Genomic DNA, 22,854 nt, shown 5'->3' with positions numbered 1-22,854 from the left:
GTTGTTGGGTGGTTAGAATAGAGAGGGTAAAAAAAGAGAGATAGAAAATGAGCAGTAAAAAAAGAAAACAGTACAAAAGGGAATTGAGAAGAGGAAAGATAGAGGTGGAAAAGACGAGAGGAACAGAGGAGGTGAATTCAATGAAATCCACATATAGAGCTCAACAATGAGAGAGCGATAGAAATAGATTGATAGGATGGGAAATAAATGATTGGATTAAAAGAAGTGAGAGAGGTGGACACAAAGGATGAGAAAGAGGAAAGAAGGGAAGGAGGAAAAGACATGTTCAGGATTCGCAGGGAAATTGGAAATGGAAACCAAGAAGTGAGGGAAAGAAGTGGAGAAAGTAAAGAGTGAGGCCATGAGTGAGATTTATTTTGAAGGAAAGGCAGGAGGAAAAAAGAGAGAAAGAAGCCAAGGGAAAACGCAGAGGGTAAAAGAGAGGGAAGGAAAAATGTGTGAGTCAGAGAGTAAACGTTGGGGAGGAACAGAAGGAAATGATGGCGGAAGCAGTGAAAAGTGCAGAAGTATTAGATGAGCAGAGAGAGAAAATAGAGAGAGAGCGAGGGTAAATGAGCGCAGGAAGGAAGAGAAAGTGTGTGGCACAGAGAGCAAAAGATAAGACGGAGCAAAAACAATGGAAGAGGACAAATGAGGACAGGGACACAAAACGAGGTAGAGAATGATAAAAGATTACAAAAGGAGGGGTGAGAAAATCCAGACGGAACATGAAAACACAGAGGGGCGGGAGAGAAAGAGAGAGAGGATAAAGAGATAGATGAGGATAGAGAGAGAGAGGAGAGCAAAGAGGCAGCTACAGATAAAGAAAGGCTATTATCCTGAGGGGAGCATTATGATGTGTTTTCATGTGTTGTCTTGTCAAGCTGGTGTGTAAGACACAAACAAACACACACACACACACACAAACACACACACCTTAGCAAAAGCAGTGTCTGTGTTTAGGTGCGTTAGACACACACACACACACACACACACATTAGTGACAGCGGTGTTTGTAATGCTGGGAGGAACAAAGGGCTTTAAGTAGACAGTAATGTGATCAGTGCTCTGACAAGCTCTGGAAAGCCCCATCTACTGCAACACTCAGGAGCATCCCAGTGTCTGCATGTGTGTACTACAGTGTGTGTGTGTGTGTGTGTGTGTGTGTGTGTGTGTGTGTGTGTGTGTGTGTGTGTGTGTGTGTGTGTGTGTGTGTGTGTGTGTGTGTGTGTGTGTTGGGGGGGGTACTGAACCGTGCAGATTTAAGGGTACCGACCGAATTACATTGGTACTGCAGAGTACCGATTCACATTAAATCAAACAGAGACAAATTTTGGAACCTGAGAGCGCAGCAGGACGTGAGAGCAAGTTGACCAGAGCAACACAACTGGGCTGTAACTCATGTATTGGACATCATACTGTTGTGAGTCACGCGATCTGTGCTCTGATGAGTTTAAGTGTTATTAGAATCGATAATAATCACTGATTTCTTCCGCTTTCGCCACATTGAAAAGAAGCCTGCTCCCACATAATGTCAATGCATTTCTCTATATTAACAGTTTCTCATTTACACTACCAGCAGCAGGGGGCGTTATCAATTGCTGCCCCAAAACTTAACGAGCAGTTAAAATAGGTACGTCAAACATTTTCAAAAAAGATGCAAATATGTAGGGCTGTTCCTACAGTGTATTAATACGTCTTCCAGATGAGATTCTTCTTAATATCTGAATTTTACATGTTGGCTCACTCAGTGAACATTAACACCTAAAAACAGAATACTTCAAAGAACCAATTTTCTATTACATTTTCAGGAAAACACTTTGATATTGTCCATTAGCCATGTTCATTCATATCATGGCATCAAAGGTTCCCAGCATTAGCTTCTAAAATAATGTCTGACTGACTGAATGTTCACCATCAACATCACCGCCTGAGACACAAACACTAAACATCAAGGGGGTTGTTCACATTGATGCTTCACCTATTTGACGATCAATTCTTCTGATCTACATATTTATATACACCAGTGATGAAATGAGGTCATCAACCCTTTCTCACACCTCAAACTCAGACTGGTTGGAATATGCTTAATGTGCGTGAAGGTGCGTGTGTGTGTGTGTGTGTCTCTGTTTTCATGACGAATGAAGGTGACTCACCCCGATAATGGCGTTGAGTTCTGCCATGGTGACCTGCTTGGCTCTCTCCACTGCTTGGACCACCTGTTGCTGGTGCTACAAACACACACACACACACACACACACACACACACACACACACACACACACACACACACCCCACACACACACACACACACACACACACACACACACACACACACACACACACACACACACACACACACACACACACACACACATTGTGTGTGAGGTCAGTAATCACACAGCAGGAACCTTTACAGGACTTGAAAAAAGTGTTAAAACACCCAAACTCTGCTTCTACAATATGAATCAATGCAATGTCTGGTTCAGATAACCATGGATATGCATAAAACACTTTCAAAGTCACACCAGTAGAAATACAACATTGCACAGTATGTACAGCCTACATGTATGTATGCACTCACACATCTGCAGACAGTACATCCACTAGTCACTGCCATACAAACTATAATCTCAGTTCTGTTTGCATAAAATCACAATGTAGTAAGTCACACAAATGCAAATATGCACGTGTGCAACAGTATATGTACATGCACAAAGCACGTTGAGTTCACAGCACGTTTACACCATGAGACTAAAAATGATTCGCGCCACAAACGATCAGTTGACTATCAGCTGATGTGCTCGTCACAGCAGAGGCGCCGCTTGGTCATGATGCAGCCATGTCGAGTGTATTTGCCACACAAATAAACTACAATGCTAATGTTGTTGTTGTTGCTAATATGAGTGGAATGTATGGGCACACACTTCATGGCCATGACTTGATGCTGGGCGAGAGCTTTTAATAATCCAACAGCACAAGACACAAATAATTCTCTCATTCTGATACGTTTGTGTTCTCACTGATTTTTGTGCCAAAGCTTGAAAGTAAAAATGGAACTCAGCCTCATTTATCTGATTATGCAGAGAGATTTCAAACTGGTTTTGCCCGTGTGCAGTATTTATTTTTAAAGATATATTTTTTCAATAAGCCTTTATTGATGGGACAGTTTTAGGCTTAAAGGGGGAAAGAGAACAGGGAAGACAATTGGCAAACAGCCAGAACTGAACCTCCAGCTGCTGCGGGGGGGGTTAAGCCTTGACATATTGGGTGCCTTCTCAACCAGGTGAGCACTGGAGCCGCTGATGTGCAATATTTAACAGAATTTATATGTTTGCTTTTATTACGCAGATATTACTGGACAGATTACCCCAAAACTTGGTGGAGGGACACGGTATGGGTCAGGGAATATTACATTTTGGTCCAGAATTTGATTTCCACTTCATTTAACATTGTGAGATAGGATTGTTTTTTTCTTTTTTTACATTTCCGTTGATTTCTCAGAGAATAATTCATGGATCTTGATAAAAAATGTTTAAAGGACTGAAATTTTTGAGTTTGTGAAATTTGGTGCAGATCCAGACAAAAGTCTAGTGAATTTAAGTGTGGTTTCTTAAGGGGGCTGTTTGGCCTTATATGCACTCTACTGATTGGCATTCCCGTTTGTCTATTTAAAAGTAGCCAGATGTAATAAAGAAACATTCAGTGAAATTGACGAAGGCTGTTGAAAAGCTTTCAAAAGATCTGTTGATAGATTTGCTTTTCGAACGCGGAGGGTGACTTGTAGCAGCTGCAATAATTGGGGTGAAATGCCAACCGAAGTAATTGACAAGAAAAGACTGAAAGTTTATGAGCTGTGTTTTCATTAATATGCAGAAAATTAAAAAGATCTGTATCAATAAGAAAGTCAGTACAGTAAATTAAATTAAAATCAGTGCATTTGATAGCAAAAATAGAATCTGCTATAATCTGTCTGAAAACTGAATTTAAAATTGACACACTTCTGTCACAGCTAAAAACAATTGTAAATATTTGTAGCAATATTTGTTTTATTATATTTTTCTAATACAACTTGATACACAAATATTCATTATTTTCCTCTATTGAATAAAAACTTCTGTATGTATTTTAACTTGCTATGCCATATATGTTATATTCCGGTTTATTTATTACCCTGAATGCAAAAAATATATTTCAAGCCTGATGTGTGAGTAGCCCTCTCCTGACTGCGTGTGTGCACATTTTGTGTACATGTGTAAGTGTGTCTGGCGGTTGTGACACTCACCTCTTGAGAGAGGAAGGGGATGATCTGAGCACAGATGGCACTGAGACGCTTGACAATCTCCGCCTGCAATGGAAAGAGAGAGGAACGAGAGAGGAGAAAACAGAAGGAGAGAAGAGAGAGGGATACATGATTGTGTGTCGCATGGCGTAAGACAACAAGTACACAACGAACACAGAGCATATGATGCACCTTTACAGCACATTAGGCCGTCGCGGAATGAAAACTCACTGTTGATGAGCGACGAGTTTTGTCAGAGAGGAGAAAAACGTGGGAGTGAGCAGCAGCAGAGGTGGAGGGATGGAGGCAACATTAGAGCCCCATCATCCTCATGTGGTCTTTTAGCACCATCAGCCTCTCATTAAGCTCGCCCCTTTCTACACTTCAGTCGTCAAACACACACAAAACACATGAAGGAACACACACGCGTTCACAAAGAGCAAAAGACCTTCTCTCTCCAGCTCTCCACCTGTCACAGACACCTCTTCAGTGCCATTACATTTGTCCATTTCCAAACTTATAAAATCTATAAAAAGCTTTATCTTGGACTGAAACTGTGTATAACATCCTGCTCTCAGGTTTCTTACCCTCATACACACACAAACACAACACGTGGCAAACCTAGTAACCATCCACAGATTACAGCCGCCTGCACACACAACACAGGCACACACAAGCACATAAAGACATAGGAACACACACTCTCTCGCTGTCACACACATGCACTCACACACACACGCACACACTGAACCTCTGCGGTGTGTCTAATTCTATCTGTCTGAGTGCCCTCAGCCTCATTTTGTTCTCTTCTTCACTCAGCCGTTCTCTCTTTTCCTACAACAGCTCTCACACTGAGCCATTATTACCCTATTCATCCTCTTCCTCCCATCCCTCCCATCCCTCTCCCTCATCTCCCTCCCCCTCCCTCGCTCACTTTGTCTCGTTTTCTCCCATCTTTCTATTTTTTCTATATTATGCTCTGTCTCTCCGTTTTAATTTGTCCTCCCTCTTTTCCCTCAGAAGGGCCTTTTTCTTCCTCTTAACATCAGTCCTTCTCTACGTTTTTTTTTCTCCCTTTGTTACTTTGCTGTCACACATTACCACCGGCACACTCATATTCCTTTCAGTTTTTTTTTCTCTCTCTATCTATCTAGCTTTCACCCTGGCTTTGTATCCCTCTATCCTCAGTAACACATGTTCCTGGCACTTGAGGATACTGGAGAGGATAAGAGAAAGACAGCAAAGGGGGAGGCGGTGGAGGGCGACACAGTGACTGACAGGGCTCTATGCACCATCATATGGAGGCTCTCACACACACACACACACACACACACACACACACACACACACACACACACACACACACACACACACACACACACACACACGTCACACAAACACACACACACACACACACACACACACACACACACACACACACACACACACACACACACACACACACACAGACAATCAGCCAACCTGTCAGTTAAAGCCAGTCTCATCATGACTTCATACACTAGCTATCACCAGACACACAACACTGTTCCAAGGACAAACACAGCCTCATCAGATCATACATGTCAGTGTGTGTGTGTGTGTGTGTGTGTGTGTGTGTGTGTGTGTGTGTGTGTGTGTGTGTGTGTGTGTGTGTGTGTCTGCTGACCACAGAGAGGGAAGTGAGAGAGCGACGAGCCTGACAGAAGAGTTTTTATGTGTCTGTACTAAACTGATGTCATTGTCAATAATGTTGATGTGTTCAACAAGTATCTTTTGAAACCCTGATCAGTTTTCAGCTTGACGGTACTTCATGCTGCTTTTTCTCAGTATTAGATTATAGCTGGAAATAAAATGAGGCACTCACATGGTTGGCACATGGTTTCATACAGTGTACACTGTCGTGCTTCACAACGATAATATTGGTTGACCTGTAAAAGTCACCTGATAAAGGCCTTTCGCAGACACATCGGTGTCTATGTTTATGTTTGATGATATGCACCGATGTGAAATACACGCTAATGAGTGTACCTTTCCGCGGGTGGATACTGTTCTGTGCACCTGTATCATATGCATTGTTTTTATGTGCCCACCAATTTTTAGACTATATAAATGCCATAGTTTTATTATCTGATAGCTATACTTTTTTTTACCATTATTTTTATTGACTTATCTAAAGGGGACAGTACAAAGCTCTAACATAAGACATCACCATTTGATGCACTGTACCAGATTTTAACTGAACTAATTTGCATCATAGTTCCTCGGTAGATCAGAACAAAGAAACAACACAACAACAAACAGCACGGAGAAGAAGAAGATTTCAAAATGACACAAAAAGAAATACACACGATGCGCAATACAAAACTACACAGTAGCACATCACAAATGTATGCTCGTCATATGAAGGCCAGTCTTCAAGACCATGAGGTAGAATATTAGTAAGAGCAGAGCTGAGAAGCTTTTAGCAGACTTTTTAGGTTGGTCTTGAAAGTGCTGATGGAGCAGCAGCCCCACACCTCGTCTGGCAGGCTGTTCCATTGATGCGTGGCTGTTACAGAGAAAAGGCTGATTGTCCAAATGCAGTGCCACGAAATTGTAAAAATCTCGTCATCACAGGTTCCCTTCACAAATAGATCTGTTCCCTTGTTTGAATGAACCTGCGGCTTCAAGTCTGAGGATTGGGAAAGATTCTCTTATCTGTTAAAAGTCTCTGCAATCTGGCAACCATTCAATCAGCACATTGCAAAACACTGACAAAGGCCTCCAGGATCAGTTGAATGACTGTGCATGAACAGTAACTTTTGAAATATTTCAACACTGAAAAAGTGGAAGGCTCACGATCGATGAAGACTAACTTTCAATGCAAAATATGTGACTCCAGGGAAAAATGGTAAAACTGTGAATTTACAAGGCATGCAATACACACATACCTTTGATTCACATATACTATATTGATTTTACATGAACTGTCCCCCCCTTCAGTTTTTTCTCCAACTGCACAACATGTCCTCGGGCAAGTCAAATGACCTGGCTCAGTTTTGGTAGAATAAAAAGATAATCCAACAGAGGTGGAGCTGGACCATATGTCACAACTGAACAGAGACACAGAACTGACCTGAACAATGTGTGTCTATTACGCTGCTTTCATTTACTGTTTTTTAAGGTGGCCGTAACTCTGAATGAAAGCTACACAAATAAAAGAAATACAATATAAAGAAAAAAGGCTTCCAGTGCAGATTTCATGAGGATTCGCTCTATTCTATGTTACTGGGGAAGACAAATCAGCCATTTTGCACTGCTTAAATAAAATCCAACAAGAAGGTCACTTAAATATCTCTACCAAAGCTAACTGTGCTCTTTATCACCATATATACATGCATTGAGATCACATGCATCCGGATCAGAACCAAATTACACCTGTTCATAGACATTAGCACTCTACATGTGCCTGATTCTTTTTTTTCTTGAAGAAATCTGCATGTTGAAAAAATTCCAAATCTCAAACAGTAAAGAAAGGGGGAAAAAAATCCTGAATCTGCTTCCTTCATTAAATCCACTCACCTCTTTCTCGGTCCATACCCCCCCACCTCCACCAAGTTTCAAGGAAATAGATTGAGTAGCTTTTGCATAATCCTGCTAAAAGACACACAAGGCAGCCGTGAAAACAAAATGTCCTTGGCTGAGGTGAAAAACAACTTTACCTAGCACAGTGCTGGAGTGATTAGTTAATTACTTCGTGGATCGTCAAGTGATTATTATTATTCTGATGTTGATTAATTTAATAATCATTTTAGCCACAAACAAAAACTGTTTTTAAAACTAGAAGGGCACATGGAAAGCGTATTCTTCCAAGGCTTTATCTCGCCATTTTAAAGAACGTCAAAAATAGTATTTTATGCATTCGCCTTTTTTATCCGCATGCACTCCAAAATGTACTGGGCTCTTCTTTGCTCCGGTCCCACCACTCCGCAAAATGTCATGGAAATCGGTTTATTCGTTTTTGAGTAAACCTGCTAACTGACTAACTAACAAATGCAAACATAACCGCCCTGGCGGAGGTAAAAATGTTAGGATCTGCTTCCACTTCTGTGTTTTGTATGTTGTTGGGCTTTTGGCTGCTAATTACAATGTGTAGTAAGGTACAACGAGAACTTGTGACTGAGCCAGCAAACCTAAAGCTGCATGAGGCCGCAAGGTGTTAACTCTCAGTTTGTTTTGCTCTGTTAAAGATTATTTATGATTCATTATTCTTCATAAAAAATATCAATTAATACAAGTCAAACCATTGAATCATTTTTTACATGCTTCATAAATGTATAAGTCTGCAACACATCAACATCCCCCCCGACTCAACATTCTGGTTGCACGGCAGCCGGTGCGTTTTACAATAGAGTGAAAGTGAGCTGAGCTGAAGTGGTCCGAGCCGGGCCAGGTGTCAGAAACAACACAGCACAGTCTCGTTCTACAGCCCTGCCAAAGCGCAGCCACAAAGGAGGAGTACTGGCAAAGACTGGCCGGATGGAGGGATGATCGGATGGAGGGATGAATGGAGGGATGGATACAAAGGAAGAGGGGGGGGCTGGTCAATAAACACTTGAGGGCAGATTCGCTGCCAGTTGGCACAGGGACAGAGAGAAGCAGAGAAAGAGAGGGGCTACACGTGAAACAGAGATAAAATGTAGATGAGAGAGAAGGAGGAACAGAACAGCTTTTAATACAGAAGAACAGAAACCCCTCAAATTATTCTCAGAAACAAAGACAAAAAGATGGAGGAAAGGAAACAGGGAGAAAATGGAGAAAAAAAGAAAGATAGTACCAGAGGCAGTCGGATGCTGAGAGACACATATCACACACACACACACACACACACACACACACACACACACACACACACACACACACACACACACACACACACACACACACACACACACACACACACACACAAACAGAGTATATCTGTATATACACATTCTAAAAGCCAATATCGTCTCTATGTTGCATGGATTTTGAATGAGTGAATCACATCAAGCAAACACATCTCCAAACCTGTACTTTGTGTAAATGCAGTGACTTGGTATAGTTATAATAAAGCCTAAGAACAGGTGTTAAACATATTTAGATTTTTGTTTCTATCAAATAAAATAGGTGAAAAAATGTTGAGTGTTGCCACAGACTCTGTTCCTTTAAAACACAATGTACCTCTGCTAATTTACAGCAACATTTCAATAAAAAGAATAAAGCACAGAGGACAATAACTATGGATGCTAGTTATGTTTTATAATGAGAACAATACCAATACTATATGTAAAGTCCATTCATAAAGCGCTATAAGAATGAGAAATATTATTATTATAATTATTATTAGGAGAAGTAGTAGTAGTAGTAGTAGTAGTAGTAGTAGTAGTAGTAGTAGTAGTAGTAGATCTAAAATAATGTTGTGTATGTTGCACAGCAGACCAGTGATTGGAAATGAAAATGCAAAACACAAAAATCTAAAACAAGGAAATGGTTTAAATGTGAGTAGTTACAGCAGCAGTCTGAGCTGAATTTCCTGCCGAACGTCATCAATGAATTTGACTATTTCTGCATTAACTGCTTAATCATAAATGATCACAAAGAAAAACCTCCGACAGAATGTATCATAAAAGTTCAGACTTACAAAGTAAAGGTCATATTTGCTGTTACTGCAATAAATCGTTTCCTTGACCCTACATTTTGCACCTGCAGTCAGCTGTCACTCATACTGACATACATGAGAGTAGAAGAGGCACCAGTCCCGTCACCAACCCTCCGCTCGCTGGAGCAGAAAGCAGCGCAGACACTCGAGTTGTGCCTTGCAGGAGGGGCATCATTCTACTGCTTTTCTTGACTGGAAAAAAAAAAAATCATTCTCCTGCACTTACTTTGCAATTTCTATCACCATTGCTCCTGCTCTCACTCCACCCACATGTTTAACCCACAGCACTACTGCAACACATCCCTGGCTCTTCAGCGAACGCACACTGGGAAATGTAGGAAATGACTTGAACTGACATAGAAACAGGTATGTGAGGTGGAGGGTAAGAACAACACACTAAAAAGTAATGAAAACACAGACGCACGAAGTGGGCCGTCACAGAGCGATGGTGTAACAGTGTTTCTGCATGTGGAACTTTCCTCAAACAGCGAGCCAGCGTCTGATTGTTCTGATAAAGACTACGATTGTTTTGGAGGAAGGGGGTCTTAATGGAGGAGGATCTGCCCCCCAGCTGTTTTCTCTCAAATGCAGGGAATGGCAAGGCATTGTGGAACTGCAGCCTGTTGGCAGGCCTGTAGGAGGTAAAAGTGATGTATGAGCGCTCGTCGAAAACGTCTTCTAATCAAGACCGTGAAACTCAAACGGTGAGATGAACCGGAAAAAAAAAAATGAAAACAAAAAATGTCCTTGAACATTTCACTCCTGACTCTAAAGTGATCTTGAACTGGAACAACTGGGGGAAGCCGCTTCCCTGTGAAAGATCTGCATTGTATTTGGTCTCCCAGCATGACGGCAAAGCAACAATGACCGCGTTCATCTTGCCAATAAAGCTCGGTAAATTTGAATGTGATGAGCGTGGGCTTGAGATTGGCCCAGGAGGAGGGAGACGGTGCCCAGAGTGCTCGGGCGCTGCCAGCTGTGCCAGCCTCTGAGTACCACTATGTCTGAGCGAGCCAGCTTTATGGGGGAGCTCTGCAGTGTGTGTGTGTCAGTGTGTGTGTGTGACACCCCTCTTCTCACTATAATAATTGTCGACAAACATCTCTGCCTTCTCTCTCAGCTCAATATGGCCGATTTGATTCCGTGGATGTAGCTTTAGAAACAGGAAGAGCAGCTGTGGAGCAAAGTGCTTCACCTCCAACTGCAGAGGACTCCAGCTGAGTCAGACAACTTCAAAGTGCATGATTGCCACAGCCACAATGTGGAGCATGATGCTAATGGGGAGAAGGATGCATGCCAAGTCAACTTTACCCTGAAAGAAAAAGAAATAGATTTGCAAAATCTTGTTTTTCTTCAAACTTCCTTGTTGCAAATCCAGACAAACATCTTATCCTACTGTTGCCCTCAGGTTGTGTTATAAATAATTAGTAAGGGGTACAATTATTAGTAAATTTTAATTAATTTAATTAATTAGATAAGACCGCACGAAATTCTGCAGTTGGCATTGTTCAGGCTTGTAAAGACAATATAGCCGTACGATGTCCAGAGTTTCACAAATGCACAACGCAGTAGGAAATTCTTTGCTCAGACGCGATCACAACAGCAGCACATCCTCCTGAGTGTTCAGGCAAGGGCTGGCACAGCAGACGGAGGCAAGATGTATCGTATTAATTTCGCTGCGGAGATCACATGTTTCTGTCTACATCACATCGACGTCGGCTCTTATTATCAAAGTCTCTCTTAACATCTTCGTTGGCGTCCTCTAAATGTGTGGCTACGCTTTTTTCATCCTGAGATATTTGGTCTTTTTATGTATATTTTCTTGTACATTTTTGCACCTGTTGCGTGTTAGAAATGTCATCAACATCAAAACACCGGAGGCTCTGACTCAGACATTTGCGTTAACATCTGGAGAAACTCAGGAGGATCTCAAGAGTCAGTGCATGTCTGGAAGCAGCTCATGACTTGTGTTTCCTAACTTCACAGTGTCTACCAAACTGACACCAATTATTCTGAGTAGTTGACGGAACTGATTGGCCACATGCTGTAAATGTATGGCCTTGCACATCCAGGGCTCCACCTGATTGGTCAAATGTTTGCACGCTGAGTTTATAAGTGCAATATTCTGCAGAGCTCATGTTGAGGTTGCAGTGGTGAAGCAGTGAAGGATCTCTCATCAGGCGGTTGCCATATAATGTTTTATTTATCTTATGTTATCGATACAGTACACCTTATCTGGTTCTTCACTGATACATCAGTCACTATCGGTCATCTCCTCCGTCCTCCCTCTGCTGCTGATGTGGATTCATCGCCTGAGGGTAACGAAACTAGAGAGCAGGCGGATGCTTCTGCTGGAGCTTTAAGTTTACAAAAATATGACAGACATTTGAGGGTGTGTGGTCAATGAAGCGAATGGTCTACATACAGAAAGCGTTCTGTTTCCGTACCACAGTGGATGGGAGCAGTTGAAAATATCGCTTGTGTTTGAATCTTGTTAAACAGGTGGTGTGATGAAGGAGTGGCTCTTATTGGCATTTTACTCGCAAAGGTTTTGATTACACTTACAGTGCCACGGGAATCGTTGTCAACTTGAGTAAATTCTTCACTTCTCCCCTGCCGCCTCTGTGCTGTTAGAGTGTGTGAATGTGTGTGTATAGTCCATAAAGTACACAGTACAGAAAATTGCAGCTAAGCCTTGTAATGGTACTAAAAAAAACTTCAGTGAATGCAGGTTGCATGTAAATTCAATTATTTCTCTAAAATGCATTACCTTTATTGCACATGTACATATCACTATGGCGATAAAAGCAATATTTATGGTCAGCACTAGCTCAACATTAATAACAGCTTCAGTAACATTTGAATTGGAATATATTATATTATATTGATTTGCTTGGTTTGGTACTGCTGTTTGGACAAACCAGGCAATTTGACATCATCTTCAGCTTTAGGAAATGGTGACCAAATGATTAATGAAGGAAAATAAGATGATTATTTGATAACTAGAGGGGAATTTGTAGAGCGCCTGCCTCCAGGCTAGCTACGTTAAAGTGAAACCACAAATCCTGGATCTGCCCGTTTATACAGATCTGCTCCAAAATTGTATTCTTCCTTGGGTCATGCTCAACCCCTCCACAAAATGTAAGGGTGATCGGTTTGGTGGTTTTTGAGTAATAATGCTAACTAACAAACAAACTCATTTGAAAACATAGCCTCCTTGGCGGAGGTTATAACACCAACTGTTCTGTATACAGTTCACTCTAGAGTAAAAAGACATTTCAAACACATAATGAATCATCCTAATTTTGTATCATCACTGATGCAAACTACTTTTTACATCCATCTTGTGATGAAGGGACTTTGATATAGTCATGCTGTATGTTAAAGAGCCTTCCAGCCTTCTGTGTGTATGGCTGCGGAATTCTTTCATTAACTTTTAAGAGTCAGAGGGTGGGCACATATCACACACACAAACACACACGCAAACACACACATGCAAACACACAAACACTCATGCAAACACACACACACACATGCAAACACAATCCTGGAGCTCATTACTGTCCTCTGCGTTCTAATTGGCCTGCTCGCCCCTCTGTGAACAGTTTAAGGTAAATATTTGTTGCCAGTGACGTACTAATCGCCCACTGATTGGGGTTGCAGGCAGGCGCAGAGCTTTCAATGAAAACAGCCATTCCTGCTTCCTCTCTCTCTACACTGCACCCACCCCCCTCCTCCCACACCTCTCTCTCTCTCTCTCTCTCTCTCTCTCTCTCTCTCTCTCTCCATGCAATCAGCCTCTTCTTTCTCTATTCTGTTGGCTCATTTTCCTACTTCCCCAGTATCTCTCTCCCTCTCCCTCTCTGTGTCCTCTCGCTCTGCTTTCCCTCAATGCACTTGGCCTTGCTCTTTGGCTCTCTCTCTCTGCCCTCCTTCTCATTTGCTCTCATTTCTCTCTCCACACTCTATCTCTCTGGCCTGCTTCTCTCCCAGAATCTCCCTCCCTCTCTTTTCTGTTCTTGTTCGTTTCTCAAGCCCTCTCTCTCTCTCTCTCTCTCTCTCTCTCTCTCTCTCTCTCTCTCTCTCTCTCTCTCTCTCTCTCTCTCCTCTGGGCAGCGTGCCAGCCCCTCTTCCCTGGCACTGAGCCAACTCCTCCTCCCCTTCCTCCCTTCCTCTATCCCCCTTGCCTCTGATTGATGGCCCCTCTATTCTGGAAGGAGAGGAAGGGAAACAGGGAAAGAGAGAAAGCGAGAGAGAGAAAGGAAAAGGGAGTAGCAAAGCACACACGAGGATCGAACACACGCTCGTGCACAAAAACACTAAAAGGCGCTCGCGCACAAGCACCCTAAGAATTGTGCACACAAATAGAACTGTACACACACACACACACACACACACACACACACACGAAAGACAAACAGACGTGTGTACACACACACAGACACACAAACACACACACACACACAGAATACTATGCTCTCAAAAATAATGGCACACACACAGACGCTCACACACACAAACATAACAAGGGCACACAGAAAACCAATCCAAACAGAGCAGAGAGCACACAAACAATGAGCTGTGTGCAGACCCTCCCAGCATGAGCCCAGCAAGCATGCACGTGCACAGACACACACTTCCTCAGTCACATAAAGACACAGATTCAACCTTCAGTGCAGAACCAATACAAGATAGGCAGCGGAGCAGACAGCAGAAACATTTAGAATGAAAAATACAGACAGCTCACTTCTACTCGTCCAACACACACACACACACACACACACACACACACACACACACACACACACACACACACACACACACACACACACACACACACACACACACACACACATTGGTTGATATCCAGCACAGTTACATACATGTTCCAATTATGACTTTACACAAACACACAAGCTTGTATGTAAGGACACATGTCACATGCATGTTCTATGAATGCCCCCACTGCAATATACAATTGCACACTCACTCTTACTGTACACCTACACAGGGATCTTTCTAGAGCATGTGATTGTGAGACACAAAATCTGTGCCTCACAGTCAGGGTTGTAGTTGTCAAACTAACTAGACCTCTCTCTCTCCCTCTCTCTCTGTCTATATTATACACTAAGCCATTAGTCATATTCACACTGTGCCAGCTCACCAGCTTGCATTGACAGACTGCATACGGCCTCAAACTCATGTCTTCTGCAATGCAATCAGACACAAAGTAGCAAAGCTGGCTGCCCTGTATGCAAAACATGTGCACAACGCACACAAACACCCACAAAGACAGACTAATGAATCTTGTTATGACCTATCTCATTGATTTTGTGTGTGAAAGGCTCGCACACACACTATGATGCAGTTTCTCACTTTGAATCCACAGGTAAAGTGCTTGAATTCAACTGCACACCGAGTACTAGAAAATCAGACCTTTGCCCACATTGAATTTTTATTTCTTTTGAGACACCTCTATCTCCTGGTGAATGCAGGTGCAGTTCACACAACTCTCAAACCAAGTCAAGGCATTCTCACTGGAAGTGTATTCACACACCAAGAGCAATAAGAACCAACTGCACCTCTGTGGAACTTACAGAGACTAAAGAAGAGATCTTTGAACCCTTCCACCATTGAAATCAGCTGCTCCTGAAGCGTCCCCTGTTGCTAACCTCAATTGTTTGCTGCAGTGCAAATCATACCAAGGGTACGGGCGGTAGTATCTGTGATAACACTGAGCGTCCCCTCTTTATGGTTACCCACTATATTTCAAAATGACATTTCATTTGGCCTCACAGTTGGAAACATGACCTATGCCTACAGTGGCAGTCGTTATTATGGTAAATACTCCTCAAACCAAGTGATGAAATATTTTCAATAGGTCTCACAGAACTAATGGCAAAATTCATCTAAGTACACATTTCACCCAATATCACAAAAGGGAACCTCATGGTGGTGCTAAGGGGGAAAGTTAAGGGATCACCAAAGTCATCAGGATTTATTGTGTGGAAAATATCTATGTCTGTATGAAAATTAATTGTAATCAATGCAATAGATGTTGTGTTATTACCTCTGCCGAGAAGGTTATGTTTTCATCTGCGTTTGTTTGTTTCTTATTGTACTATCTGTACTATTTTTTACAAAAAACACTGGACTCATTACCATGAAACTTGGTGGTAAGGCGCAGTATAGGTCAGGGAAGAACCCATTTAATTTTGAGGCGAATCCATGATTATTTTTTCACTTTCTTTAACATTGTAAGATTTTTTACATTTTCACAAATTTCCCAAAGAATAATTCATGGATCTATAATATGGCATATTTAAGGAACTGATATCTATGAGTCCGTGTGAAGATGATAGGATGTTTACGTAATTTTATTCAGCCACAGATTTCACATGCACTGGGATGAACTACACACTGAACCTGCATGTGTTATCAAAGCCACAGCCAGCAGCATGTCGAGTACTGGCTCCTTATCTGTCAGTTCAGACACTGGTCACAGAACATGGTCGCACATGTAACTGCTAAGTCTGAGCAGCTATACTTGTTGGGACATTGCATTGACTTCCATTCATTGTGGACAGCCTAGAAAAAACCTAATGCTTAACCTTAACCATGACCAATTCATTCCTAATGCAGGACTCAGGAAAGTGTTGGAGGTTTCAACGGATACGCTGATCATTCACTTTGTGGGGTGACATCTGTGACTTCTCTGTAGCATTTTATTGACAGCTATGGTAAGGTAGAAAAAATAACTGTTGTCGTAATGACGATAGTGCCACCACCAAGTATTAACACAACGCACAAATGTGACTCCTATGTTACCCCAAACTTAACCTAACCACAATAACCTCTGACTTTAACCAGGACCTCAGAAACTACTTTTTGCCTGATTAGGGACCGGTCCCCATGAGTCCCCATGAGGACTACTGGTCCTGAAGAGGTAACAAAAACACACACACAAACACTCATCTTTGTACTTCTGTCTTTATGAGGGCATTCATAGACATAATGCATTCCCCAACACCTTACCCTGACCTAAATCATCACAATTAAATGCCTAACCATGACCCCTTACTCTACGCCCATAACCTCAAACTGATTCTAACCTTAGCCCTACAAACAAGTCATCAAACTGTCCTTCGAAGGGACACACACACACACACACACACACACACACACACACACACACACACACACACACACACACACACACACACACACACAGATAATCCAATACAGTTTGTGTATCAACACAGGGCTCTTCTGCCAGAGTGACAAAGCTATTACGCTAAAAGGCTAGCTCCCAAGAATTTGATCGCTCTTTTTCTCATCAAATTTTTTACTATTTTTTCTATCATTCCTAAAGTGTTCTATCAAACTCTTTCCTGCTCTCTCTCTCTGTGCCTCGTTATTTACAAATGAGCTCTGTTACACATGTATGCACACACACACACACACACACACACACACACACACACACACACACACACACACACACACACACACACACACACACAGAACGAGAGAAGGAAAGAGAGGGAGAGACATCAAAGCTGCACACACAAACACATGGCACAGATGCTACATGTGCAAAGAGGGACTGCATACACCACTGATCAGTGGGAGTGCCAACACATACCATAAACACACACAGTCATTTGACCTCTCCAAAGCCTGTTAGTTGACCCAGATATGCAGACTTGTCCTAATCCAGCTCTTCAAGTGAAACCAGTTTGAAAAAAAAACACCTCAAACCAAAACTGTGGAATAAAATTACGGAACTGACTGGGAGGTGGAAACGACAGAGAGGGGGGAAAAAATGAGACAGAGGGGATGGAAAGAGTGAGATTGAGAAAAGAAAGAGGGAGAGAAGCCCAATCCTATTATGAACCAAAGCGGTGAGTTGAAAATGAAGGCATCCCTCGCTCGCTGTTGCTCCCTCTCTCTCTCATTCCCCTTAACTCTCTCTCCTCTCCCAAATGAGATGAGGATTCAGGTCACAACTTCACAAGAATATACCAACATATGCACGCTCACACACACTCCACACATGTGCAAAAACACATGCATGAAAAGGCCAGACAGCTCTGGCTAATTAGGCAGAAAGATAAGCTCATGCACACACACATCCGCACACACACCATTTTTTTATGCAACGCAAACAGATAAACATTCCCTCATGCGATCTCCCTCGCCTGCTTGTACTCTGTCTTAATCTTCCCCAGTCCCTGTTTCTGTTTTACTCATTTTCTCAGTTTACTTCTTCAATCTGTTCACTCTCTCCTCATCATTTTTATTTCTCTTTTCACTTTCTTTTCGGCACATTTTGAAGGTTGTTTTTTTTATTTTATTTGTATGGCTGCAAAGAAATGACAAAAATGCCAAGACTGTTTTGCGATATAACTGTACAATACAAAAAGAGTGGAAAAGAAAGACTTCTCTTTTCTGTCACACAAAAACACACACACACATACTCCCACACTGTCAGCCTCATATGTGTGGTGGTGAAATGAAAGGAGGGAGCAGGAAGGAAGGACAACCAGCTGCTTCATCTGTCCTCAGGAGTCCACAGGGGAAACAGTCTGGCTGCCGAGCATCCTGACTATCAAACACAGCTTCCTATAATATCCTGCTGCCTGGTCTGTGAACCGCACACTCTTTCTATCCAGCATTCTGATGCACAATCTGAACACTGTATATATGATAAGGCTGGCCATTATAATATCCTGTCTATAGTATGGGAGTCTGACAATTTTAAATGTCGTAATGTTTTTTTCTTTTGTTCTAGGATAAAGAAAGTATATGCGGTTGTTGAAATGAAAACATCTTCAATATCCAGACTTGGTTTCAGTGAGGTTTAGGACCAGACAGGGCTGTTTGGTTCAGACTAAACTGAAAAGTGAGAAAGTCCAGAACAAACAAGCCAGCAGTGAAAGACCCCTAAGTAAGAACCAATCCAAAACCAAACAGTTTGATATATAAAGTATTATGCAAGTCCTATGTTGTTTGTTTATTTCCAGCTGCACATTTTCAGGCTTTTATCCCTTACTCTTATTAACCAAAATGGCTCAAAATTTGTGAGTAGCAAAGATGTTTACTATCAATCTCAAGGACGTGCTGACACACAGTCACCTTTCAGTAATGGGATGCTCTCTCTCATCACGATCCACATTTCTGTCTGTTAAATTATTATGGAGGATATTAAATTAAAAATGTCATTCAAGGATGCAGGAGTTTCAATGCAGGGCAATTTACATGCAAAACTAATTTTCAGATATCCTACTTGATAAATGTATGAATGATATTTGATTTCACAGATTGAATGTGTAATTCACTGTTAAAAAGTGTTAAAGGATAATATCCTTGCTCGATATCCTTGGGTTGTTGAACAAAGACTTCAATCTTGCAAAAGATGAATGGACAGAAATAATGGAGATGAGTAACAGTGAGAGAGAAAAATAAAAGGACTAAACAATTAAGGACATTGGTGCTTGAGGATTTTCCTCTGTGGCTGAATCTAAGAGGCAGAATTAAGTTGAAAATGTAAAGTGGTTTTGGGAAGTTAAAGGAAAAGTATGAGGACTTGCACCCAAATGAAAGTGCTAATAGACTTATTTTGACATTAAACCCCCAGTTTTGGCATTGAACCCCAATTCTGTCAAATCAATATCCTACCATTTGATTGAGTGCTTGAGTTTGTTTTATGGTTTGAAAACCTTTATTTAAAATATCCAAAATACGGTTAGCTGGTAGTTTTGAGAGAAGAAAGTGGATTCAGTATTTAGCAATTCATCATTTTTCCTTTGCTTTTTTATTGCTTTTTTGTCTCTTATCAACATTGGTTATTACTTCACTGTCAATTGTAATAGGACAATGAGTTCTATCATACATATGTTACATTGATGTCTATGGTACATACATCTAACTTTTAACACTTGTATTTCTTTTAATGTGTTAACTTAAGCATTGTGCTTTTTATATAATTGAACAGCATTTTATTTTTGTGAGTTTAACTAAGAAGCATTTTTTTTAATTCTCCTTATATCCATATGTCCTTACCATCTGGAAAACTATAACCTTATACAGAGGACTAAAAGTTCAACTATGTTCCATCCTTCAACACAGACATCTCCAGTGTCCTGCTGTCTAGTCTCTATAATACTTTTGCTGCCCAGTAGCCTTGTTGCTGGGTATCCTCTCGTATCCGGCTTCTAACACGCAAACAAATGTGCGACAACCACAGCCTATGAGCAGCTTCCTAACATCAAGATTTTCTCCTGCACATCTAAATAGGTGTCACAGCTTCTCAATGTGTTACCTAATGTAAAAAACACATCTTGTTTGAAGGATTTTAACCTTTGAGTCCACAGTATTTCAATTAGCCAGCCGCACAGGCTTGACTCAGGCAGCCTTCCTTGCGATATCGATTTCTAAATAAATCCGGGAGACATTTATACACACACCTAAAAGCAGTAATTATTGTACACGCATAATCATATTGAATTGACAAAACAGACTCCTCCAAATTGGAGTCAGACAGGACCTTCCTGTTTGCAGTGATAAGACGGGTGAATTACTGTTGAGGAGTGTAACTGTGTGATGCAACGTGCAATTTTCATGCACTGCTCTTTCCTTTTCAGCTAAAATTAAGACACTGACATGTGGTGTTTATTTTTGATAGGAGGCTGGTATGTTGTATATAACAGTGGCAGTATAAGGCTGAAACCTTACAGGCTTCTCACCATTTTTTCGTCATGCACTGTCAGGTCCCAGTCATTGAGACACACTTACCTAGACAGTTATTGAAATGCCGACCCAGTAGCTTCCTGCTGGCCCCAGGGGTCTACAGGGGACACTATCCCAGCACAGAAATAATGGACCTCACTGCTGCATACAGCTATGAAGATGCACAGTGTGTGTGTATGTGTGCACATTTCACTGCAAGATAGAGAAAAGTAATATGATACCATTTGCAACTCCAATGTCATTTCAGTCTGCGAGGTGAGTAAAATAGCATCATACCTGTACATTCAGACCAAACACTGAATTACATTATTCATTGTGATAGATCAAAGCCTTGAAGCGTGCAAACCATTTCAAACACGCTATCTGTGATTGGCTGCAATTATAAAGATATATATGTGAACACATTTATTTGTATTTTACATGGACGGTATATAAAGATGGACGACATGACTGATCCCAATAGTGAAGCCAAAGTATGTTGATCGCCCTCTGATGGCTTGATACAGTATTGTTCATAAACCCCGCATCATCCATGTTAGTGGATGGGACAGGGACAAAAATAAAAAGTTCAAGTACAAGTCAAATAAATTGTTCTCAGAGATCATTTCTGTTGTTAATTTTTCTGGCGAGTTTGGTTTTAATATAGTTTAATATAGTCTCTAATGACTTTGCTTGATCAAACCTCTAGTTGTGATTAAGGTGGGTGGAGCTGTGTGGTACCTAAAAATGTTATTTACCAATAACATTAATAGATCTGACTTTCCTCAGGTCCTTCTTAGTCATGTTACTTATTTTTACTCTTATGCAGTCCCTCTTATGTACTACTGGGAAAAATGCACCGAGTTGTAATGTGGATGATAGATAAGAATAGATAAGCTGTTTGTTGCTGCTGTGGTTGCAGCAGAAAGCAGTTGTGGGCTTGGTGTCTTAATCAGCCCTTTGAAGTTGAACTGTTGATAGAAGGAAAATCATATCTCGTTCACTTCCTGCCTTTTATAATTCTTTCCTTTTTTTTTCTTTAATTTTCCCAGGCTGCACTCGGGTCACAAGTTTCAGTGCTGCCGCTTAGTCTTGCTGGACACAGATCTAACAAAGCTACCCATTCTTCTTCACCTCCCACCATCATCCTGTTATCCTACTTCTCGAATCAGCTGCCAATATAAATTTGCCTCAGTCTATTCACCACGCTCCCGACAGCGGTGCATGGTGAACATCATCATAACCCTCCACCAACCTAAGGATGTGTCTGCATTATAAGGTCGCTGATATACATGCTGTGCCTCGGCACATCGTGGGGGATAGAGGCAATAACTACCCCGGCCCCAGAAGTGCTATATCAATGAATATAGAACAACCACAGAGAGCAGTGTAAAGTCCTTATAGCTTCCCCCGCTCCTCCTGGGGATACAGCTATATATGATATTGTATGATAATGGAAGTGAACCAAGTGAGATAATGTGGCGTGTGCATGCATGGTGCGTGTGTTTCAATGTCTCCGTACAGCTTAGAGCAGGAGGAGGTGGGGGGGAGATGTTGTCTTTCTTCTGCATTCATATAGTTCAGATAAAATCATCAGTAAAAAAGAAGGAGAGAAGAAGGGAGAGGAATAGAGAGGGAGATCAAGACAGCGAACGAGAGGTGAAGGCGGGAGGGGGTTGAAGATAAAAAGCAAGTGTGAAATCTACCGAGCGCAAGAGAGAGGGAGAGTAAAAGACAGAGAGGAGGAGAAGGAGGAGAGAATCAAAGAGAGGAAGACGGGGTATAGGAGATGACTGTTACAGCTCAATTAATGCCGGGACATGAGATGGCCCAGCCACTGATAATGACAGAGCGCGCGTTAGAGGAAGAGACGGAGAGAGCGAGAGAGCCAGAGAGGCAATAGCAGTGATCTCGACAGGATGTTAGGAGGAAGCTGGAGGGGGGGGAGAAAAGAGGAGGAGGAGGAGGAGGAGAGGAAATAAGAGCAGATACTGTTAAATCTATTCATGATTCATTATTTCTGACTGCAACTCAAAGCTCCCCTCCCTCCCTTGATGTCTCTCTCCCTCTCCTATCCCTCTCTTTCTCAGGCTGCCCCCCTCCCCTCCCTTCTCTCTCTCCTTTTCCCTCCATTGCTTTCCTTTCTAGGCTCTCATTTTCC

The 22,854-nt window shown here is 41.7% G+C and overlaps 1 protein-coding gene across 1 annotated transcript in view; it reads right to left on the bottom strand.

Moving 5' to 3' along the window:
• tle2b (TLE family member 2, transcriptional corepressor b) overlaps positions 1 to 22,854 on the bottom strand; it is an 82,765-nt gene that overhangs the window by 25,814 nt on the left and 34,097 nt on the right. The window contains exons 5-6 of the mRNA XM_047342795.1: positions 4,286 to 4,348; positions 2,157 to 2,231 (exon numbers count right to left, since the gene is read on the bottom strand). Coding sequence (XP_047198751.1) covers positions 2,157 to 2,231; positions 4,286 to 4,348 — 138 coding nt within the window. The remainder of the gene's footprint in view (positions 1 to 2,156; positions 2,232 to 4,285; positions 4,349 to 22,854) is intronic.

This window comes from Hippoglossus stenolepis, chromosome 14 (assembly GCF_022539355.2).
Source record: "Hippoglossus stenolepis isolate QCI-W04-F060 chromosome 14, HSTE1.2, whole genome shotgun sequence".
NCBI lineage: Eukaryota > Metazoa > Chordata > Actinopteri > Pleuronectiformes > Pleuronectidae > Hippoglossus > Hippoglossus stenolepis.
Note: the sequence above shows the minus strand (reverse complement) of the source record. Positions and strands in the feature narration are given on the sequence as shown.